The 25,116-nt window shown below is 43.5% G+C and overlaps 1 protein-coding gene and 1 long non-coding RNA gene across 4 annotated transcripts in view; one reads left to right on the top strand and one right to left on the bottom strand.

Annotated features, from left to right (window-relative positions):
• Nucleotides 1–10,776, bottom strand: part of LOC142848485 (uncharacterized) — a 60,310-nt gene extending 49,534 nt beyond the window's left edge. Inside the window, exon 1 of the long non-coding RNA XR_012910424.1 lies at nucleotides 10,764–10,776. This is a non-coding gene — a long non-coding RNA (uncharacterized LOC142848485). The remainder of the gene's footprint in view (nucleotides 1–10,763) is intronic.
• The window catches only part of Prtfdc1 (phosphoribosyl transferase domain containing 1), a 98,107-nt gene that overhangs the window by 28,787 nt on the left and 44,204 nt on the right, over nucleotides 1–25,116 (top strand). Inside the window, exon 4 of one of the 3 annotated variants that reach the window (XM_075970637.1) lies at nucleotides 16,879–19,615. The exons of the other annotated variants lie outside the window; for them this stretch is intronic. Coding sequence (XP_075826752.1) covers nucleotides 16,879–17,220 — 342 coding nt within the window. The 3' untranslated portion in view covers nucleotides 17,221–19,615. Of the gene's footprint in view, nucleotides 1–16,878; nucleotides 19,616–25,116 lie in introns of those variants that run through there. 3 annotated transcript variants of the gene reach the window in all.

The following is a 25,116-nucleotide window of genomic DNA, read 5'->3' as shown; positions in this document are numbered from 1 at the left end:
AGCTCACGTCGATGAGCCCAGGCTTCTGTCTCCAGAGTTATTCATTCCCTTCATCAGCCACTCTGTTAGTTCACTTGCTCCATGCAGAACAAATCTACAAAGAAAACTATCTCTTGTTTTTCTTAAATTAAGATATCCCTCTAGTGCTGGAGATGGCTCTGCAGTTAAGATCATTTGCTTTTCTTTCAGAGAACCTGGCTGCAATTCCCAGCACCACATTGCAATGTAAAACCATATGAAACGACCATCTCGGGGGACTGACACATAGTCTGGCTTCTGTGGGCACCAGGCATGCCCGTGGTACACAGATGTAGATGTGGACAAAACACACGTGCACATAAATAATAAAATGAAAGACACTCCTCATTTGGTTAAATGTATCCAAAATAATAATTAAAATAGTTAATTTATTTCTAACTCAAAAGTACTCTCTTAGGTGATTCTAGAAATATTGCTTCCTAAGTACACCCAGTCTGATGAATTAGGCAACTACTATCACCTCCATCTTACAAAGGAGGAAAATGAGGCACAGAGTTAACGAAAGTGCCAAATGTCACAAAACACTAGTTGGGAAAGAGACCAAGATGCAAAATTGAGCTATCTGACCCCAGAATTCAGCATTTTTCAACCTCTCTATTCTGCTTCCTGTGACCTTGGCTCACTTGTTTTCTCTGGGCTTCCCCTTGTTTTGGGAACCAGCAAGGCTGGCCTTCAAGTTCCCTTGGTTCCCTGACAGATCCAAGTTTATGTAATCTTGCAAAAAGCGACTGGTTTCCCGCTCACATTTGCTTTGCATTCTCCATTAGAATGACATGACTATGTCCATAAAGTCTCAGATGACAAGCTGAGCAGGGAAGGGCCAGCAAGGCCAGAGCTAATGAGTCTAATGGTGCTGAAGGTTACGTCAGCTGTGAGGGCCTAAGGGAACGGTACCAGCAAAGAACAGTTGTGGCGTCTAAAGACAGCAGGCACAGCAGACATAGGCGCTGTCAGTGTATGGTCCATTTGCACAGCACGGTCAAGGACCCCATTTCTACTGGTGCATACTTACCTCCTCTCACACCCGGTCACCCACTATTGCAGGAGACTAAAGATGAACTTTTCTGAAAGAAAAAAAAACAATGAAAAAAATTGTCCAAAGTGTGGCTATAAAGCAAAGCAGATATCTCTACAGCTTTGGTTACACTCTCTGCATGAGGTTCTGAGACAACCACTCAGCCAGACATGTTACCGCTCTCTGCCCACACTGGTACTGGAACTGGGCAGTGGATGCTCTGTGCAGAGACTGAATGGATCTGACGAAAAGACCTCTACACACAGCACTGGAATTCCACAGCTGAAGAGACATCTCTCCCTAGTACATCACCACCCTTTGCTCCCTAGTGCAGCAGGCTAGGCTGGTATCGCATGTTAAAATATGGAAAGACAGACAAGGAGAAGCACCCTACAGCAAAACAAAATAAAAACAACAGTCAGAAAGGGATGCTCAAGAAAAGAAATCCCCTTCTTTTCCTTGCCTCCTTGGGATCCCAAGAACATGCCCGCAATTCTGGTGAGTCACTTAAAGATGAAATAATGTCTTTCTTAGAAATAGAGGTTTTCCTTGACAATCTAGTGTTTCTTAAAATAAGAAACCTTTAAGCTACACATACTGGTACCTGTAATCCCAACAGTTATGAGGCTGAGGCAGGAGAAATGTGAATTCAAGGCAGCTTGGGCTACATGATGAGCCCATGACTTGTAAAACCAAAGGCTAGGATGTTAATCACAGAAAGTTTGCCAAGCATATACAACTTCCTGAGTCTGAGCCCTAGAACTGTGGTAGATAGACAGGCAGACAGACAGACAGACGATAGATAGATAGATAGATAGATAGATAGATGATAGATAGATAGATAGATAGATAGATGAAATGTTTTCTAGTATGAAAGTTCTGATTTAATTTATTAAAAGTTCAGCTAGATTTATAGTAAGTATTGCTTTAGAAGCTATTATATCAAAGCATTGCCTTAAGTGTTTCACAAATATGAACACATTAGTACTGAGCACATTCTGAAGACACTAATGGATTCATATTTGTAGAGCACAATAGGAACAGCAGGAAATGTCCAAATATTATTCCCATGGAGACAGAATAAGTAACTGGAATCCATTAAGCACAATCGAGTCTGTAACATGGCAAAAGAACCCATATAGAAAGACTTGTTTCTGCAATCAAAAGTACACGCACTTCAGTAGCTGCTCTTGATCTCCTGTTACCTCTCTCTCTCCTCCACACTTCCCCGCTCAATCACAGAGGCAGCTGGCATCAGCCCCTTGCTTCCCCACACTCCTTTGCTCTAAGATATGGGCCTTTGTCATGGAGACACTTACTGAGACTCTTCCCGAAGGAAAGAATTTTCTTCCCCAGTTAAATGCATGCATGTAAGAAATCTCTCTGTGTGGAGTAATGCATTGCTTTAGGTGAACTCTGGAACTGTGGTGGGTTCCTCGGGGTCATGAGAAGACCAAGTATAAAGGTTTGGTTATTGACTGAAGATGGCAGGAAAAAGAGGAATAGAGCTGGGATCTCACAGGCACCAGTGAGGTGTGGGGGCCATCATGGCAGAGCTGAAGTTTAGGTGGCAAGACAGAGTCTTGCAGGAAAGAGAGATGCTGTTGCCAAGGAGCCAGTAGACACAATGTCGTGTAACCCACTCTCTCCACAAATAGTTACACTGAGTGTCTGGCCCTGATCTGCGTGACGAGACTTTAGGTAGTAGACAAAATCAACTCCTCAACATCTCCAACCTTACCTTTAGGAAGGACATATGAGAATTGGAAATAAAATGGAAGATAAGAAATACATCCATGGAAAATGCAATGAAGGAAGCTAAAGTGGGCCAGAGAGATAAGGGCTCAAAGGAAGTGGGACCAGAGGTCAGGGTAGCTCCCTGCTAATGGCAGGCATTGGAAGCAGAGACTTGGAGAAAACAAGGGTACAAATCACATGGACAGGAAAGTCAGCTCTGGAAAGTGGAGACAGCAAAGTTAGAGGCCCTTAGTGGAGTACATTGGTAGGAAAGCATAGGCAGCCCAGACAAGTCGGCTGGAGACACTGGATGACTGAGAGAGGCAAACCGAGGTAACATGCTGTTGAGTCTGGCAGGCCATGGCATGGGCTGAGCCTTTTATCGGAAAAGGTAGGAACTTTTCTTGGGATCTGAGTATAGTGGCGTGATCCGGCTGGTGTTTTAAGGATTAAGCCAAAGTTCAAATTAGGGAGATGTTTGGGAATCCAATGCAGTGAGAGCCAGAACGCTGACGGAAGACCTGGTGAGAAGGACGTGGTTTATAGCGGGGACTTGGAGAGACAAAGCTGTTCTTGAGAAATTCAGTCCTGGCGGACTGTAGGCTTCGGCTGGAGCAAAGGTGTGAACTGGGTTGTCATTCATTGACAAGGAAAAGAGGGAACTGGGAGTTTGATTTACTCTGAGGTATCCAGTTTGGGTGGGCATTGGATGTGTCCGTCAAAAGACTGAGTGAAGTTACCATCTAAAATGATTTCGTCTTGATGAAGAATGGGTCCAGGGAATGAGAGTACACAGAGAAGAGTTCTACTTAGAAGAACATACTTAGGGGCTGAGTCGGGGACATCTGCATATTTAGAAACTAGGAAACAGGATAAACCAGGGAAGACGTATGGAGAGTAGCCTGTCTCAGGGACCCACCCTCTGGGAGCCAAGTGAACAGAGGCTGTCCTGCCACCAGAAATATGCAATTGATGCACCAGTCAGGGAGACTGAAACCCCACCTGTCATTTTAGTCCTTGGGAAGCAGGGACAGGAGGATTACAAGTTTAAGGTCAGCCTGGCTTACACAGCAAGATTATCTCAAAAAGCAAAAATGCCAAAGCATCAAAACAAACAGCAAAGCAAGGAAAGGAGATTGCAATCAGACCACCACACTTACCAAGATGAACATGTAGCCGGCGATAGCAAATGGTGATGCAACATCCATAGCAACGATCCCAAGAGTCAAAGCAAGCAGAGTCAAGCTTGAAAGTAACTCCGTGACTGGGCGGTTCATGCAAGTCCCACCTTATCCGTGGAATCATGGGAGCCTACTCTGGGCAGGGGGTCATTGAAAGGAAAGTGAGATGCTCTGGTGTGCTGTTTTCCATCCGAGCAGACATGGTCTGTGGAGGTTTTGTCTGTGTCAAAACCATGCTAACAGAGAGAGAGAGAGAGAGAGAGAGAGAGAGTGTGTGTGTGTGTGTGTGTGTGTGTGTGTGTGTGTGTGTGTGTGTGTAAGTGCTTGTCGCTAAGCCTGACAACCTGAGTCCGGTGGAAGAGGAGAACTGACTCCACAAGTCCTCTGACCTCCACATGTACTGTGCAGCATGAACACAAATAATCAAAAATGTTGTAATTTTTTTTAGTGATTTTATTTATTATGTATACAATATTCTTTTTGCGTGTATGCCTGAGGCCAGAAGAGGGCACCAGACCTCATTACAGATGGTTGTGAGCCACCATGTGGTTGCTTTGAATCGAACTCAGGACCTTTGGAAGAGCAGTCAGTGCTCTTAATCACTGAGCCATCTCTCCAGCCCAAATGTTGTAATTTTTAAAGAAAAAGAAAGATGTAATTGGCATAGATCTCAGAGTCACAAGCTGTGTTTTGGCACCAAGTCACTGACCGTTTCTGATCACAGCGTTCTCCCCAGTAAAAGAAAACCAAGGGGCAAATGACACAAGAAGATATCTTATGAGTAAGAAGATGGGCGCCAGGAGGAAGAACTGTGGTGCTAGATCATCCTAAAGTGGGATCAACAAACAATGTTATTATTATTACTACTGTCTCTGAGTTAAGCCCAACGTAGCATTATTTGCGTTGACCTGAGCGTAGCCGGAGAAAGAAGCTGTAGCATTCATAAAATGCCCTAGAAGACATTTCCACAGGCTGTACCTTATATGAAGCAAAGCAGAACTCTAGATCACATTTTCTCCATCTATTCCAAAATAAATGTCACTGACTTCTCTGAACTCTGCCCTTTAAACCAGCTCTTCGCATGTGTAAGGTTAGGGTACTCATGCACCCTCGGGGGACTGGGGGCCAGTGAACACCTTGTAGCCTGAAAGTGTGGGCAGGCCATGAAGAAGGTGCTTGCCAGGCACTAAGTGGCCTCAGACTCACCTTGGCTCTGTCTTTCCTCTCAATCTCATTTATTTTCACACTGATGTCCCAGGTCCATAGGGGCGTTGGCTTTGTTCTCACGGAATAGAAAGCAGAGAGAGAACGCCTCAGGAATAAGCTCTTGAGAGCACATCACGGCTTTCTTTTTGTTTTCACAGAAACTAAGACCAAATTGGAATCTAGTAGAAACAGTCACATTCCTCACTCTTGAAGAAAATATTTGAAGCTTTAGCAAGTGGGTTCAATGTCTAAAACAATGTTTACTTGGGGCTATTATTAACATCATTTTCTTATTTAAATATATGATTTTGAGTTCTGAACCTATGATTTATTTTTGTCTATCTGGCTTGAAACTGTATAGCTTTAGAGCCCTTGAGCTGAGACACTCAAGGAAGAGAGTGGGTTTTGAATTTCAGTTTTTGTATTTCATTTCATGGTCATTCAATTTATCAACATTAAAAAAATTCAAGGCACATGGATATTTCCCAGAAGTCTAATGGTTTCCCCAGGGGAAACATAAAATTTCATTAATCCCTGAATTTAAAAATCTTCTATCCCTTTTCAAAAATAACCATGGAAATCCTGTTTCTAAGGTGGGATTCAAGGAGGATTTAGTCCTGCTTCTCAAAGCCAGTTCCTTCAGGAGGTGAATGCCAGCCTCTGTGTTAGAGAAAAGCAGAGTCTGAAGCTTACTTTGGGATCATTGTCCCAACGGGCTTTATCCTATTGTCTTTTGAAAAATGAAAATATACTCTAATAGAGGCATGCTAAATCATCTGGGCACACTTGGAAGGGTCATTTTGGTCATTTCTAAGCATTCAGCTAAGTGGTTTTATGCCTGCCTTGGTTCTAACCTCTTAGTTATCATGATCAAAGAGGAATTTTACTTAACCTGTTATCTGCGCATATAGAATTATGAGCTTAGATTTAATATGGGTTGGAGGGTTTGGAACCATAGTAACAATAATAACGTCCAACTGAGTGATGGAGGAGGGTCATTTGTCTATGTGTTACTTTCATTAGTTAATAAAGAAACTGCCTTGGCTTTTGATAGGACAGCAGCTTAGATAGGCGGAATAGACAGAACAGAATGCTGGGAGAAAGAAGGCAGTGAGGCAGCCACCATGGAGCCAGCCGCCAGGTCAGACATGCTGAATCTTTCCTGGTAAGCCACCACCTCGTGGTGCTACACAGATTATTAGAAATGGGTTAGTCAAGATGTGAGAGTTAGCCAGTGAGAGGCTAGAGATAATGGGCTAGGCAGTGTTTAAATGAATACAGTTTGTGTGTTGTTGTTTTGGGTAAAGCTAGCCGGGAGCCAAGCCGTAGCCTGCCGCTCTTATCATTACAACTGAGGACTTTATAATAACTGGAAATCGCACACTTGATCATCTCAGAAACCTAATCAATACACGTGCAGTAATCCAAAGGATCAGGCAATGAGCAGCGGTTGGTACAGTGTTCCCTGACTGTGTCACACTCTCATGTCTAAGCTAAGCTGCCTCTGAGCCAACCAGGAAAGCTAACTACGGCTTATCCGTTTCTGCAGTTGCTCTGTTGGGTGACTCTGCCTTGAAAGGGGACAGTCATTTAAACTGTGCTGTTTTCTCCACAGAATGCTTTACATTCTGATGATAAGTGAGAGGGACATTTAGACGCCTTGCTTATATTTTACTTCGTGTAAAGATTGTGTTATACCATACTGCCGAATCTGCTTTCAAAACAGAGCAAACGGAATCATCTCCATTTTGGTCAACACCTGTAGTGTTGCGGTCTGTAAAGAGGAGCCTCCAGGGCAGACGGAAGAGCCACACGGTCTGGTTTGTGGTTTCAGAGGATGGCAGGGATTTTGTGCTTAGGGTGGGATGGACAGAGGACAGAATCAGAGAAACCAGATGAAAGGTTGCCGTAGAGAGCTGGGTGAGAGCTGGCGACCCGGGATGGAAGGACTGTGGGGGCGGAAGAGTGTGAGCTACTGTGTCCAGTGTCCGTTAGAACCAGGACTGCATGGGAGGTGAAATTGAGTGTGTGTCAAGGGCGACCTCATAGTTGGGTAACAGGCACCACCGGGGCAAAATCATTTCTAAAAGAATCTGATAAAGGTCAGGTGTCCAAACACATAATGCACTCACAACTCATTCAAAGAGGTCAAGCAACTGAATCATTGTTAACTGTCATAGAGTTAACTGGGCCCTCTACCAGGCAGACAGGGAAGTAGAAAAGGAGAAAGTAGAAGATTGTCAGCATCATTAGATATGGTGTGGGTTGCGGGGAAAGATGAATACAAAGCAAAATCAGGAGGCCATATCCTCTGCACCTACGAGGGTATCCACAACCCAGAGGTGGAGTATTAAGAGTTGTTGGTGGCTGGGGAAACTGGAACCCACTGGTGAGAATGTAAAAGGGTCCAGCCAGTTTGAAATTACTTTGGCAGTTTCTTATAAAGTAAACACACACTTAACATGACCCACAGGCCTTCACCGAGGCATTTATCCAAATGAAATGAAGACATTTTTCCACCAAGGCTGGTCTGCAAATCTTCATGACCACTGTATTTGTAATAACTCAAACTAGACCGTTCCAAATATCCACGGCATTGGAAGAGTGGACAATGCTGGTGCACCGTGCAGTTAACACCACTCAGCATCTGAAAAGGAGACACTGCGTGCAAGGAACGAGAGTAGCTACGCTGCAGCATCAGAGTCTCAGACGAATTAGGCTAAGTACAAGAGCTGGATCAAAGGCTACATGACTACATTTAAATGAAACTCTAGGGGAAACAAACAAAACAATTATCGCAGAAGACAGAGCAGACTTGGTGAGAGGCCACACTCAGAGCAAAGACACAGTTTAAAAAGGGACCAAGCCTGATGATGGTGACGCATTTCTTTAATCCCACACTGGGAGGCAGAGGCAGGTGGTTCTCTGTAATTTCGAGGCCAGCCTGGTCTACAGAGTGAGTTCCAGGATAGCCAGAGCTATTAAACAGAGAAAACCTGTCTCAAAAAATAATAAATAAATAAATAATGGCATTTAAAAAATAAAACAAAGTAAAAATAAAAAGGGATACCAGGCCTGGGCAACATCGTCTGCTGTGTCAGGATTGTGACAATGGCACTGAGTGCATCTGTCATAGTTCACTGGATGAAATACTACTATTGATGGACACTTTTTTTTGCCCTAAAGGAACTGAGTTTTTGGAAAAATAATTCTAAATATTACTGCATTTTATGTTTGAGGTCAGCAGATTTTAATTGAGACTTAATAATGAATATGCAGACAAACCATGCTTAAACGATCTTATAAAAAAACAAAGAAAAATATCACCTAACTCTCCATATCTGCCTCCTCAGCTGTGAAGTGCAAATCATAGCCACTGATTTGGGTTTTTGTTTTTTTTTTTTAAATACAAAAGGCCATGTGTAATAATGGTTTTCTTTAATTGTACTGAATGTCAGCTGCATCCAGTTCAGTTTGAATTTAGCGCAATCCGGCGGTGGTTTGTTTTAGATTCTCCTGTAGCATCATTTAAGTGGACTTCACTATTTTGCAGGCTCACGCTTCTGCATACTGTGGTTAGTCTGAGTAAAGCTGGGGGATCTGTATTAGAGGATAGCGCTCTACCCCATCCTGACAGCCAGGAATGTGAGGTTTTAGCTGCCTCACACGCAGCTCACACTGATGACCGTTCTTACTTGCTTGTCTCTCCGTGTGTGTTACCTTAGTTGCCTCCAGCCTCTTGACACGGGACTCATTATATCCACTGTACACAGAATACATTTTTAAAATACATGAATTGTTCACTGACTTGCTTGTGGTCAGCCAAGTTGTAAAATGAAAATTATATCTTAAGTTACCAGGCTTTCAAAGTGCCCGGCTTTCCTCAAGCCCCTCCCCCTCCACCCCTCCTAGTCATTCAAATACAAGTGCAAGGTGCTGGGGTGTAGCCCAGAGAAGAGAGCGTTCTCCTGTGATCCAAAAGACTCCGAGTCGGATCCCCAGCACCTCCACCCCTTGAACATGAGAAGTGTCAAGCTTGTGATCTTCCGGACTCCTCAGCTGTTGTCCAGCTCACTGGACAAGATTATGCACTTTATAAAGTCTAGATAGGAAAGCAACCTTGCCAGTGTTGTCTGGCTACAGGCACAAAGGTAGGGTTTCGTGCTGCTGATTGGACTCTGTCACTTTACAGAGGAGCTAAGAGCTCCATGCGCTTGGACTGGGAAGCAAGATGAAACAAAGTATCACTTTTCTGTGTTAGAGGATAAACTAGGGAACCAGAACATACGAAATCCAAATTTAGCACCAAGTGTAGCTACATCAGTCTTCTGCTATTGCACAAAAGGGTCTTGTTTAGTCAGGGGTTACTCAAACACCATGAGCGAAAAGCGAGTTGGGTAGGAAAAGGTTTATTTGGCTTACACTTCGCATCACTGTTCATAACAGAAGGACATCAAGAGAGGAACTCAAACACTGCAAGGTCCTGGAGGCAGGAGCTGGTGCAGAGACCATGGACAGATGCTGCTTACTGACTTGTTCAGTCTGCTTTCTTATAGAACCCAAGACCACCAGCCCAGGGATGGCATTACCCACAATGGTTTGCCCCCCCCTCCATCAATCACTAATTAAAAAAATGTCCTACAGCTGGATCTTCTGGAGATATTTTCTCAGTAGGGGCTCCCTCTTTTCAGATGACCCTAGCCTGTGTCCAGTTGACATAAAACAAACCAGCACAGGACTCTTGCTTGTGCAGAAGTGAAAAAATTTAAGAAACATGTGCAGTATTTTAAAATGTATCCATTTAGGTAGCATTTGGGGGAAGTCATTCTTGACCCTGAGAATGCAGAAGGGAAAATGGCTTCAGAAGGACTCCCAGCTTGGTGAGACAAACTTCTGTACAAACAAAAGCATCCTGCAACCCAGGTAACAGTGATGGGCACTCTTCAATGAAAGAAGCAAGTCTAATATACACCCTGGGGAGGCTGAGGGAAGATGGTCCCAAGGTCAAGGCTATCTGCCAATACAAGATAGATAGTCCACTTTCCACTTACTGAGGCCAGAGAACTGGGTGCTTTGGCATCCCAGGACAGAAACAGAAATTTACATTTAGGGGTCAGAGAAATGGCTCAGTGGAAAAAGGTCCCTGCTGTATGACGACCTGAGTTTTATCTCTGAAACACAAAAATGGAAAAAGACAGAGAACGGATTTCTACAATTGTCATCTGATCTCCACAGGCACACACATACACACATGCACACAAAAATATAAAAATAAATAGAATGTAATTTTAAATAAAATTTAAGGAATTTTATCCTTTTCCTTTGTATTGACCCCAGCAAGACCTGTTATTATTATTATTATTATTCTCTTTCTCACATTAGCTGGAATCGAAGTAGTCATTTGGAAAAAGGCCTGCTATTTCCCTCCTTCCTATGACCTCAGTTTCCAGGGTCAGAGGAGAATTAGCTCTCAGATCCAGTGAAATGGTCAGTAGTTGTCTTAGTTGGGGTTTCCATTGCTGTGAAGAGACAGCATGACCACAACTCTTATAAAGGAAAACAGTTAATTGTCATGGCTCACTTACATTTCAGATGTTTAGTCCATTATCATCACGGTAAGACATGACAGCATGCAGGCAGACATGGTGCTGGAGAAGTAGCCAAGGTCTACATCCTGCAAGCAACCGGAAGTGGTCTGAGACAGTGGGCAGTATCTTGAGCATATATGGGACCTCCAAGCCTGCCTCCACAGTGACACACCTCCTCCAACAAGGCCACACCTTCTAACAGTGCCACCCCATTTGGGGGTCATTTAAATTCAAACCACCACAGTAGTACATGGAAGGTTCCAGTGCTCAGTCCTTCAAATCCTGGTCATGCCAGCAGTGTTGAGAAAAAAAATGTTAGCCCAGGCTGCTCACTGATTTATTTCTGCTTGAATGAGATTGGGAAATCACCAAAGTACATAAGCATGCTTTGCATAAAAGTGGTGCCTTGAAATGCAGTGTGATAGCCCCCCACCCCCCGTTCTTTACAATAGACAGAAGGCATATTTGACTAAATGTAATTCTACAAAGATGTATTGAGGAGGGTCTTCTGCATCAGTGATGGGGTTCAAGGGTGTGATGCCGCTCTGATGCTGGGGCCTTTCCCTGTGGATCTAGCAATACTGGATGCACTTTCCTATAAAAGGCCCCATTGAGCATTCATTTCAAAGGTCTTGGATCATATCCTAGAAAGCTGTGCTGTCCTCAAGTAAAATTTTCCCACATTTACTGTTCCAAACACTTGATTGCTAGAAAAGTCTATGAAGAAATGTTACTGAAACTCAAACTCCTAGGACAAAGGTCATGACATTTCGTTGCCTGGCTCTAGAATGAAATGATCTTTTATTCTGTGTTTTCTATTTATACTGTGTTAGAAAACTTTGCTTTGAAATGATTTGAGTTGTAGTTTTAAAATAAAAAAGGGCAGAAAGAAATGAAAGAAAGCAGCTACTCTAAATATTTTTTATTGTTAGATATTGCATTTGAAAGGATGTGATGGCTTCACCAATCCTGATAAAGCTACCCAGGATAGTCAGAAATCAAGCAAAGGGAAACCCTCAAAACCAGTGATGCTGCATTTTGATAGGAATTATTTCTTTTGTGGAACTGGTGATTCAAGATTTTATGCCTTTATTCTGCAGAGACAATAATTTATGCGACTCAGTGTCTTCATCAATTTATCTCCGTCACCATTCAGGGTAACTTTCCATTTTCATACTTAGCTATTCTGTCCCATTTTTCTGCAGTGTATTCATTTTAGAAAACATTAAGTAGGCCTCCTCGTATGCTAAGTGGGCACATATCTCTGGCTATGTTCCAAACATAAAAAAAAAGCTGGAGGCAAAGCCAAGAAGAATGTCAGGACCTCTGACATCTCTGTGTCTTCACTCAGCAGCCTCAGGCCTATTAGAGCCAAGGCTTGCTATGTTCAGATGGGAGCAAGCAATGCCTAGGCCTCAAGCTAGCCCTTGGTATACCTGAGGAGACTCTTCTACATGTAAGCTTTGTGGCTTATCTGTGAAATGAGTCTTGTAGCAAACCTCTTTTTTTATTTCCCTCATAAATTAGGATATGCATTAACTGGCCAGAAATCCCAAGGCTGTGTACAACAGACAATTAAAGACAGTCTTTCCTGCACTGTCTGTGGGATCTATATTCTGTCCATGTGTCTAAGTGGGCTATCACTTAACTCATACAAGTACAAAAACTAACTTATTCTAACTTTGTGAAGTAACGTACCAGCATGGGCATGCTTGTGAAGATTCCTATGACTCTGTCCTCCAGTAACTCTCACTTGTTCTTCATTGTGTATCAAAAACCTCGTGAGAAGACCTGGCCTCTGCTGACTTGAGAGGCTGCCTGTCAGTCACAGCGTAGTTGGTACCAGGATGAGGCATACACTGAAGAATGGATGCAGAGGATGAGAGGAGCACGAGGGAAGAGTCCTTGGCCGAGCCACAGAGTGCAGAGAGAATATGGTACATCTTCTAAAACGGGGGGGGGGGGGGGGACCTGCACCCGGGATGGGCGGAGCGCTATGTGCATAGGACCGGACAGGCTGCACCTCCTGCGCCTCTGAGGGAGGCCAGAGGGCCAGAAACAGAGGAAGGGCTTGAAGTATTGATTAAGGTCCTGACCTAGACCTCTGGCAGAAGAACCTAAGGATGCTAAGGATAGGCAGAGGCTGTTCTAAGACCAAGGTGAGGAAAGCAGACAGTACTTGCTCAGCATGAAACTTTGTGTTGCATAAATAGTTAAATCTTGCAAACCTCAATTTTATTGTCTGTAAAATCATTCTAATGGTACTTCTTTAAAGATTCTAATCAAGGTGAAATGAGGTGTGTGTACTCTTCCTTACTTCAGATATCTTCCTAAATGTCCCCTGTTAGACCTGATGGAAAGTAGTATTCTCCATCCTTGGTCCCTTAAGTCCTGGGTTATTTTCTTAAGAATGTATCAATGGTACATTGTTCACCTGTCTGTATTTGTGGTCTCTCCTGACAGGGAGTCCATGAGATGGGCACGTGGCTTTGTACACGGCAGTGTCCCCAGATCCTAAGAGTGTTTAATACATTATAGGATGCTGTAATTATCTTTTATGTTTCTATAACATGGTTTATTTTAAAACATGGCATTATTTATATCTTAGGACACAAACTCTTCATTAAAAGCTGGCTTTTCCAGAGTATGTCTTGTGACTAACAGACACTACGAAGTAGTAAAAATAAAATCAAAACTTTTTCCTTTTGAAACAAAGTATCATGGGACTAAAGTGCAATTGTGTATCTATTAGGTATGATTTGAGCTCATTTCTTGTACTTTTTGGAAGCCTTCAAAACATATTTCAAAAGATATTCCTTTTGCTTGATATCTCTGTTCTCTGATGAAATCACAACAGTGATTCTTTTTGCTTGTTTCAATGTGTTTACACAATCTCCCTAAACTGAAGCAAACAGGTCAGATGTCAGGAGACAGAGGCATTCCATGTGCAGTCCACTGACCCAAGGGACTTGGAAGCATTGCTACATTATCACTATGTGGTTAAACAAGGAATCCATTGCTGCAGCTAATGCTTTTCTTGTGGAAAGTCATCTATTCTGAAAGACTGTATTATGATGCCTAGAATACGTTATAAAAGATATATGTGATATGTGTGTTATCATATATATGTGTCATATATGTGATATACAAATATACATATTATATATGCATCATATGTATATGTTTCATATATGTGAATGTCAAATATAGCATCAGCCATAACAGTGCTTAATACATAATAAACATAACCTGCAATGACAACACACATGAGAAAGGGACATGTTTATGTAATGAGGCAATTTTGAAATAAGTCTTTCTTCTGGCCCCTCCTGTTGCTACTTGGTTTTCACTCACTTTTGAGGGCCAGCCACTAAACTCCAAAATAAATCACACAGTCTTATTCTTACCTATAAATGTTCAATCTTAGCTTAGCTTATTTTTAGCCAGTTTTTTTCTTAACTTAAACTATCCCAACTATCTTTTGCTTCTGGGTTTTTACCTTACTCTATTGCTGTATTCCTTTCTTTATTTCTTCCTCCTGTCTTGCTGTGTAGCTGGGTATCTGGGTAGCTGGGCCCTGAAGTCCTTTTCCTTCTTTTCTCAATCTCCCACCTCTTCCCAGATTTCTCCTCCTTTTTATTCTCTGCCTGCCAGTCCTGTCTATCCTTTCTCCTTCCTTGTTATTGTCATTCAGCTCTTTATTAAACCAATCAATGTTTTAGGCAGGCGAAATAGCACAGTTCCACAGAGTTAAACAAATGCAACATAAGAGAATGCAACATAGATTTGCATCATTAAAACAAATGTTCCATAGCATAAACAAATATAACACACCTTAAAATACTATTCCCCAACACCCACACTTTTAATTCATCTGTGTTTAAAGCACACAAAATGACAATACCAATCTATGAGATCATCTTAAAGCTTTGGCTACATTTTCCATTTTCCTTGCTGTAATGTTTGTTCATATTTTAATTATTATTCACCCTGATTGTTTATGTTGAGAACACCAGTGAGTATATTATTTCAACATTAAGCCTATTTCTTTTGAAGCCAAAATAATTGTGCTATTTTATTAATGTGATGGAGACCTGTTTTCAATCTGCTAAAGGCGAGATGCCTAACGTTCACACTGGCTTTGCCTGGGCTTCTGCAACCTTTGAATTAGGTGGAATCTCAAGCCTCAAAAGGCATGAACTACATTATTTCCTCAGGCTTCAAAGAAAGCATCATAGTCCCAAGGGTGCTAGCTGTCATCAGAAGTCTAAAGCACAAGGGCACCCATGGCTGGGCTACTGTTTCAGGTACATTTCTATCTCCTCCACTTGCAGTTCTCTTTACTTGCTGCAATGTACTTCCTTCAAATCTTATTTTGTTTGCTTCTAAGAAACCAAGTTCACCTGTGCTTTCTCTTCATCATTTAGAGCCAGAAGACGATGCAGTGCACGGGCAGATCACTATCCCGGGAACCACGGCTCGTGTTGTTGGGGTCCTGAGAAAGCCTCAGAGGCTGCAGCAATGGCTGCCATAGACAGTCCAGGGCTGAACAGAACCTCCTATAAGGATCTCTGAATGTATATATAACTAGTGTAAACTGACAGCCATTCATTCATTCTATGTGTCTATCATGTGTGCAGCTAGCAAGTAGGAGTGGCAGCCTTGCTGAGACTCATAGCAATTCACTGACGCCTTACGATTATTCAGGTGTCATAGAAATGATTTACAAGGCCTTTCCCACTTTCTCAGATTATTATGAAATAATCAATAACTATTAATTCCTTTAAGTGGTTGACTTAATAGATGACTGGCCGAATCTGTTTGATAGAAGAAAGAGAGAGAATTCTATAACTCATTTCTTCTGACTGAGGCATCTGATCTGATACCTAATGAGCCCTACTGAGATCAGAACATAGAAGAAGCTCTAACAGGAGAAGCACATGATTTTGTCCAGCTTCTAAGCACCCTGTAGATGCTTGTCTGTAGATTCCTAGGAGACCTTTAGAAGGACGAGCCTCGGTACTATCAAGATGCCTTAATAAGAGATGAAAATAGACAGTCACCGGCATACAAGGAGAAAGTGATGCCATGAGCCAGATTGCCTAAAGAAAGGAATTGACAAGATTTTAGATAATAACCACATTCAGACTGAAGAAAAGGCCTCCACCCCAGAAAGAGTGCAGTAAGGGACTTCTCTGTAAGCCTTCATTCAGGCTTCTATAGATTTCTGGAAGGTTAGGTGTTTCCAGGAAAGAAGGTTGGGGGAGGGGAGCCGAGATGCCTTAGCAGGTAAAGGCACTTGCTACTCTAGCCTGGCGACTTGAGGTCCCCATCCCCAGAACCACATATAGATGGAAGGGAAGATCTGACTCCACAAAGTTGTCCTCTGACCTCAACACGCGCACTGGTGACACACATGCACAAACACACAAACCATAAACAAAATAAAACATGTTTAGAAGTGTGCCGACTGTTAAAGTCAGAGCATGAACCAAGAGGTGCGCGGAGAGTTCCAGAGCTGTGAGCCTGATGTGGCCCAGCCTTTGGTGCTGCTGGCGGAGTGTCTTCCTAATGTGCTTTGGCATGCCAGCCTCAGAGCCTCCAGGGAGCTCTTGATGGAAGAGCACAGTTGGTTGTACAGACATCTGAAGAGAGGCATCACAGTGGAGGTACATGATAACATGACTTATCTCAGAAGTGGGCACTCCCCAGGGCTGGAGTAAACTAGGGGCTAGAGCATTTGCCTAGGATGAAGGTAGCCCTGGTTCTATCGGGTGCTGAAGAAAAGTCGTTCCTTTCTACAACACTAACTTTTGTCAACTTTAGAAATCCTGAGAAAAATCTCAGTTTTCCAAGTATATATATATGTAGAGAGAGAGCGAGACAGACAGAGAGACAGACAGAGAGACAGACACAGACTGAGAGAAAAACAGAGAGAATATAGCATTGTGAGTGTGTATCTCACTCACAATGCTGAAGCCATTCCTTTTATTATCAAGATGAGGTACCCATTTAGAATTTAATAGTTCTGTTTTAATTTTAAAAAGACTAAATGTTTCAGTTAACAGAACAGAACAAGGCTACCAAGAATAAAATGGTTCATTTTTTCCAGGGGCCTCTGGTGATGGGGCAGGGGAACTTCACTGCTGTGATGAACAAGCATGAACCAGAAGGAAAGCCTGGGTTTGCTCAGCCCAGCCCAGCGCCTGAATTTCCTGGACACTGGTGTTCGTCCAGCACTGTAGTGTGGCTGGCTCAGCCCAGCCCAATGCCTGAATCTCATGGACACTGGTGTTCGTCCAGCACTGTAGTGTGGCTGGACCAGCGCAGTCACTCCCTGAGTACGGAACTGTGCCTGTTGCTTGTATGGTTAATAGACTTTGTGTTGACATGTGACATGCAAAAACGTACACTGATCAGAAATTTGCAGTTCAATGAGTTTTCCACAAAGTGAATAGGTTTGTGTGTCATCACACCAATAGAGACTGGGGGTGGTAATGCGTGCCTGTAACCCTGGAATTCAGGAAACTGAAGCCAGATGGTAGCAAGTTCAAACCCAGCCTGGGCTACACGGCAAGTTTGAAGCCAGCTGAAGCTACCCAGTGATATTGTGTCAAGGGAAGGGAAGGAGAAAGGAAGGAAGGAAGGAAGGAAGGAAGGAAGGAAGGAAGGAAGGAAGGAAGGAAGGAAGGAAGGAAGGAAGGAGAGTAGGGGAGAGAACAAGGTAGGGAAGGAGGGAATGATGGAAGGAAGGAAGGTTGGATTGAAGGGTTTTACCAATTGCCTGCTATGTTGGTCTTGGTTAAAAGGGTTAGTCAATAATTTAGCGAGGAAGATGCAATCCTCTTTGTCCTCAAAAATCTCTAGACTTTGATATTCCTTTTATATAAAAGAATCTGTGCTGAATAACTGATCTCGCCTGTTAGAGTCATTTAAAATAATTGGATGCTTGTTGAAAGAATCAGTGAATGAATAGCTAAACCAACATTTATGTCCAAGTACCAAGACAGTGAAGGAGAAAGAGTTCATGCTGCTCACGTGAGCATGATCGTTGCCTCCTTTAACTCACAAGACCTGATTCTTAGACTCTTGCCACTTCTTGGTGAGAGAAGGATGCTTCCTAATCCAGGTGTCATTATTATCTGCTCCAAATGTGAAGGAAAATGTAGACATCAACATGCCATGGAAAATCCAGGAAAGGCTTCCTTTCCCGAGAGACAGTTTGTGCGGGAGAGGAGTTTATGATTCTAGATGCTGGCTATGATTCTGATGTCACGGCTGATTAAGCCGCTCACTTGTTAAAGGTGAGGACTCACAACTGCTGGGGTCCACTCCTGCTCTGAGGTTCTGACGACACACACTTAAAAAAAACTGTCCAGCTGCAGTTCAGGATACAGTCTGTGACGATGAAGCAGATCAAAATAACCCAGGGCCCCACAACAGTGAGCTGTTGGCATCAGTCCATAGCCTGATGAGTTGGCCAATCAACCAGGGCAGGGATTAATGCCTAACTTGAATGTGGATTGTTGCTTTCCAAAAGAGCAATTTAAAGATTAAGAAGGGAAAATCCTGGGCAGTCTGGTCCCACTGCCACGCAGTCGCACTAGCGGCTTTGATGAGTTAACGTCTATTGCTCTGGGCTGTCAGCTTTCTTCTCTCACCCCTATGCCGTGGTTTTCATTACCAATGGCAGCGCCAGCTTTGTCAGGAGGGACTGAACCGGCTGGTACAGAGGTCTCTGCTCTCAGCCTCCTCCTAACAATCCCCACCAAAGATAACTGTGCAGGAATGGCAGGGAGATTCCTAATGAAATTCCCGGCTTCTGGCCCTTGAGGGTGAGACCTGCAGCAAGACTCTCTGCCTTGAAGCCATCTGCTAGAGAAATGGGTATCCATCCACCATCTGTTGGGAGGTGGGTATCCATCCAGGCTCAGGAAGTGCAGAGGAATTGGACTGGAGATTCTGTCAGCAAATGGTGCAAATGAAATCTTAGAAATGAACTTGTTCTGCTTCTACTTAAAACAAGAGTGCACATATTTGTGAATCCGTGCACCAAGGCCCTGGTGGTCATTTCTTTGAGAAGCAATCTTCTGCCTGTAACTTCTCCTTTTATCCCCGATAACAACACATCCAGCCGGCTGCTTCCCTTTCTTCTGCTGAACTGCTGGCATAATGCCAGCAAAGAAACGCCTCCTTTATTTCTTTCTTGAGATGTGCTGACTTCTCTTAGCCCTTTGGTGACACAAGAGAAAGGAAGCAGGAATCTGGAATTTGTCACTTGAGCAATAGAGGGAATTTTATTGCGGCCATCTGATTGTGCATTCATAAAGGAACTAAGATGCTGTGGGACAATGGTCTTTTATCCTGCCACTTCTATTTTAATAAAATGTTGATTGGCCAGTAGCCAGGTAGGAAGTATAAGCAGGGTGACCAAGCAGGAAGTAGAAGCAGAGCAGTGTGAGAACAGGAGAATTCTGAGAAGAGGAAAGATTCAGTCTGGAGTCATCACCCAGACTCAGAGGAAGCAAGATGAGAATGCCTCGCTGATAAAGGTATCAAGCTACATGGCTAACACAGAAAAGAAATATGGGTTGCTGTAATATATAAGAATTAGTTAAGAAGAAGCCAGAGCTAATAGGCCAACCAATTTATAATTAATGTAGATGTCTGTATGTTTATTTGGGACTGCAAAACTGTGGGACTGGGCAGGACAGAAATCTCTGTCAACACTAAGACACAACTAATTCTCTGTAAAATTATATAATGCTGTCTATTGGAATTTTTACATTGACCATTGCAAATCTAGATCCTTCTGGAATCTTGAACAGAAATAAAGAAGAAATGTCTCTAATTTTGGGATGGAGTATTCTGGTAGAAAAGAATACATTCTTTGATATCCATAGCTTTTTTTATTCTTTTTCGTATCCTCATCAGAATTGTTCGCTAGATAAAAGAAGCCTACAAGAGAGATCAACATGTTTATACAATATCACTTCAAAGCTCGTTTGCCGCGTTTCTCGCTGCTCCCCAGGGTTGACTTAGGTCTCTCTCATTCAAATTATTTTTTGGGAGTTTTTAAAAATTAATATACACTTGCATCATTTCACCAGTTTGTGTTTGCAAAAGCGTTTCTGCAGAGATAAACAATGATTAATCCATTCCCTTTATCTGACATAGAATGGAGAAGGGTCCGCACTCATCCACCAGGAGACTGCCATTCTGCCTGTTAGTGCAGAGGCTAAAGGTTTTTATTCAACTGATTTTTATTTTTCAGAGAAGGTCACACCATGTTGCTCAGACACAGAACTCATGATTTCCCCTTCCTCAGCCTCACATGTTGGGGATTCTTTTTTAAAGAGTTATTATTTTATGGGTGTTTTACCTACCTCCATGTAGGTGTATGTACCATGTCTGTGTGCATTCATACAGTGTCCACGGAGGCCAGAGAGGGCACCAGCTCCAGTGGAACTAGAGGCACAAACGGCTGCGAGCCACCATGTTGGTGTTAGAAATCGAACCCAGGTCCCCTGGAAGAACACCCAGTGCTCCCATCCACTGAGCTGTCATGTTCTGGGATTACAAGTGTGCGCCCACACGTGGGACTCTTTATTGGCTTTTAAGATGTGTCTTCATAGAATATCCACTAATCTTCCCAAATAGACTTGAAGTTCCTTCCAGATCCATCTCTTATCCTGCTCCCTACGGCATTATTGTCAGAGAGAATAGTCAGCAGACTCTTAACTAAATGTACTCACAAAAAGCAGCACTATTGTTCAATTCGGAATACTTCCTGCAACACGGTTGGGATTCCCCAACTGAGAGAGAGCATTTGCCTGTTCTGGCAGCATGTTTAAAGTGATTGTCATTTGTCATAACCATCTAGGTCTGTGGTCGTGAAGACCTGAATTTCAAAGATCCTTGTTGTGTTTCTTTCTATATGGTACATGGTACAGAACAGGCACCTCAAGGGATAGCATTGTGGAGCCTGTGTTCTGCTTAGTTAGAAGTAAATATATTCTAGGAGCGAGCTGCTGGGTTGCAAGGTACTGGGTAAGTTGCTCTAGACAAACGATTGCACTGAGTTCTGTGAGGGACATGAACTCTTTTGTTAGTGCTGGCAACACATGTCATCTCTTCTTCAACAGCACCATAGCTAGAGATGGTCACACACAACTGTAGGAGTGGGATTCCTACCCTGAGCACTTCAAGGAGAGATCCCATTCCTTGCAATAAAGTAAGACATGGTTAAGCTGACACCTCTCAAAAAGACCAGCTCCACCTGTCAGACAAGGAGGGCTGACTGAGAAGCCAAGGACAATGACACTGGGTTTTGGGTTTTTTTTGTTTTGTTTTTTTGTTTTTTGATTTTCAAGACAGGTTTCTCTATAGCTTTGGTTCCTGTCCTGGCACTAGCTCTTGTAGACCAGGCTGGCCTCGAACTCGCAGAGATCCACCTGCCTCTGCCTCCTGAGTGCTGGGATTAAAGGCGTGCGCCACCACCACCCAGCAATGACACTGGGTTTTGATCCTACTGCATGTACTGGCTTTGTGAGAGCCTAGTCTGTTTGGAGGTTCACCTTCCTAGACCTGGATGGAGGGGAAAGGACCTTGGACTTCCCACAGGGCAGGGAACCCTGACTGCTCTTTGGACTGGAGAGGGAGAGGGAAGGGGAGAGGGATGGGGGAGGTAGGGAAATGGGAGGAGAGGAGAAGGTGGGAATTTTTAAGTAAAAAAAAAAAAAAGACCAGCTCCACTTATTGTGGAAAGAGAGCGCTGGTGAATACTTTTATCAATGGGAATTTTCATAGGCATAAATCGGAGCTGCTTTCTGAGCCCAGCAGTTTCCCAGGGGAGCTCGTCATGCTAGGCCAACCACCCTAGGTCCTCTCAAGGGTCTAAACCTGGAGCTCAGCAGTTGGCATAAAAACATAGACTGTGTTAGCACTTTTTCTAGAGTATGCTGGTGCCTCAGTCATATGCTCAGGCTGCTCTAACAAAATCCCAGAGGCTGGGCAGCATGGAAACAATATAAGAGTATTTCTCACGGTTCTAGGGACTGAAAGTCCAGGATGAGGGTGCACGGTTGGGCTCTAGTGAGAGTCCTCTCGAAGCCAGACAGGTGACTTCTCCTTGGATCCCTTAGAAGGGCGCTAATGTCATGGCAAAATTATTTTTTCAGCTAAATGTTAATGTTAAATTAGCTAAATAAATCCTTACAGTATTAGGAGATCCTAACATGAGGGTTTAAGATTTTAGCGTTTGAATGTGGGGAGCAAAAATATTCGGTTTGTAACAATATGTGTGCTGTGGAACACTATCATCGAGCATAGTACGACCGTCTTATTGAGAACAGCTGTGATCACACACACAGTCCTCCCCAGATCCATATAGATGGAGAACTCATTAGATCCTCGTCTGAGATCCCACACCACACTACCCCGTCTCTACCATTAGATCCTCGTCTGAGATCCCACACCACACCACCCGTCTCCATCACCATTAGATCCTCGTCCGAGATCCCACACCACACCACCCCGTCTCCATCACCATTAGATCCTCGTCCGAGATCCCACACCACACCACCCCGTCTCCATCACCATTAGATCCTCGTCTGAGATCCCACACCACACCACCCCGTCTCCATCACCATTAGATCCTCATCTGAGATCCCACACCACACCACCCCGTCTCCATCACCATTAGATCCTCGTCTGAGATCCCACACCACACCACCCCGTCTCCATCACCATTAGATCCTCGTCTGAGATCCCACACCACACCACCCCGTCTCCATCACCATTAGATCCTCGTCTGAGATCCCACACCACACCACCCCGTCTCTACCATTAGATCCTCGTCTGAGATCCCACATCACACCACCCCGTCCCCAGGCTGTATTCAATTCTGCCACAGCAGCACATGATCTTAGGAGGTGTAGAGTACGTAAGAGGTCGGAGGTTAAAGGGTGGGGGTCACCTGACATGACTACATCTGGACACACACCAGAGTGGGACTCCTCAGTGACACACGTTTGGGAATCGCCCATGCTACTGTATCTCCTCAGCCACGCTCCTGTGTGTAACCCCAATAAACTCCTTCGTTCAAAAAGCTGGACTTGAGTAGAAGCATTTCCTTGGTCTGTTGCTAGAGTCTTCTCTGGGTGAATAACTGATCATGTCTTCCCAAGAAAAGAAATGTAACAATCTGATATGAAATTGGATAATCACGATAGCTCATGTACACCTGATGAATGGTTTGGCTAATCTAAAATACATTGGGTCTTTCTGGAAATTCTCATACTCAAGAGGGAGAAACTTTTTTCTTGGGGGAAATGTGAGCTAAGATGGTAAACAGAAGCAGAGACAAGAGGAAAAGCATCACCATCCCTTGTCCTTTCAGCTGCCTTGTGCCCTGCCTTTCTATGATCAGTTGTCTCTCTCTTTTCTTCCCACACATCATGTGTGTCTTTCCACTGTATGTAGACACATGCAGGCGAGTGTCATATGTATATGAACAGAGGGGACAACCCAGATTGTTGTTCCATGGGTGCCACCACTTTTTATTTTTCGAGACAGGGTCTTTTCCTCTTTTTGAGCTGCACAAGCCGGCAAGGGTAGCTGGCCAGAAAGCCCCAGGATCTTCCCGTCTCGGCCCCCCAGCACTAGGAATACAGGTGTGTGCTCCCATGCCAGACTTTTAAAACGTGTGGTGCTGGAGCTCTTCCTCAGTTTCTCCAGTCAACTGAACTCTTCACCCTGCCCCAACTCTCCCTTTTAACCAATCGCTTTCCCATTTAAATGGACTCAAAAATAGGGATCCTGTTTTGTCAGCTGGAGAAAATCCCAAGCCAGTCATAGAGAATATGAGGTTTCTTTTAACAACTGGCAAGGGCCCCATTGTATGTACAGTTACAGATGTTGGGAGTGTTTCTCTATAACATACACTCAGATTCTTAGTTCTGTGATAAACATGCCTGTTCAGACAAGTGCTGTATACACATCTTTTGTTGGGTTTGCTCTCAGAATCAAGTGCCCTGGAAAGCTGATATCCAGCTCTCCCTGCAAAAGAGTTGGATTTCAGATATTCCACGGACAGTGGTGAGAGTGTCCTCTTTTCATGGGACTGCGACCTCCAGAGAGGCTGCTCCAACTCTCTAATCCAGCTTCTGCTTTGCTAGGCAGAGAGGGCCAGCTCAGTGTTCTCTGGTTTGCTAGGCAGAAAGAGCCAGCTCAGTGTTCTCTGGTTTGATAGGCAGAGAGGGCCAGCTCAGTGTTCTCTGGTTTGCTAGGCCGAGAGGGCCAGCTCAGTGTTCTCTGGTTTGCTAGGCAGAGAGGGCCAGCTCAGTGTTCTCTGGTTTGCTAGGCAGAGAGGGCCAGCTCAGTGTTCTCTGGTTTGCAGGTTTGCATTCCTTGGGGAAAACAGGTCATGGTTATGAAGAAGCCCTGGAGCCCCTCCAGTTCTAGAGTGCCATGCTCATGTCGCCCTTATCAGCCCATGGATGCTAGCCTATCAAAATGCCAACAGTTTCCCGCCACCCACGTGTTTTCCTAAAACATCCTGTGTCTAATTTTGACCCCCAATCACCAATATCTTTCTTCATTCTGTTGCAGGGGAGCAAGACGACCACCAACAACAACAACAATAAAATGAAATTTTAGAAATATTTTGTTTTCCCATCTAGAAAATGAGGTAATATAAGTAAAACTTACCCCAGTACCTATCATCAGTTTAGCTATTATTATTAATTGCTATTCTAAATTAATGAAGTTAATATTCTAATTGTAAGAGAATGTTGAGTCAGTATTTTTTAAACTGTGTTTGCATATATTGTTACTTGTTGATTTACAAATGGCCCTTTTTGTTTTCTTTAAGTTTAGATGCTTTCCTTCTGAGCTGTGTTTAATTTTCAAGTTATCTTTGTTTCTTAAATATGTTAGATTATAGAACATAATCAATTCATTTAAACTCTGATAATATAATAGATGTCTTTGCAGAGTACATCTAATTACAGACTAATGGAGGCAATACTGTATCAGTGTTTGCGGGGAAAGCATACCAGAGTTGTGTAAGATGTTTAAACAATGAGAAACTGGGTGACAATTATACAGGAATCCTTTGTAATAGCACTGAAACTTTATAAATCTAAAACTATTCTTTGGAAGTTGCTCTTTAACAGCTTTCATTGAGACGGGAATCATTTCTGATATTCTTCTCTTTGCACATAGTGGTTTTCTTCTGATACCATGTTCCTTCTGCCTGAGGTAGCTCTGTAACAGGTTTGTGGCAAAGCTCGCTTGTTGATGACCATGCGGTGCCTTCATCTGGGAGGCCCTTCCTCTTGCCACAGTT

This window comes from Microtus pennsylvanicus, chromosome 4, assembly GCF_037038515.1.
Source record: "Microtus pennsylvanicus isolate mMicPen1 chromosome 4, mMicPen1.hap1, whole genome shotgun sequence".
Taxonomy (NCBI): Eukaryota; Metazoa; Chordata; class Mammalia; order Rodentia; family Cricetidae; genus Microtus; species Microtus pennsylvanicus.
This window is presented reverse-complemented; position numbering and strand designations above follow the sequence as displayed.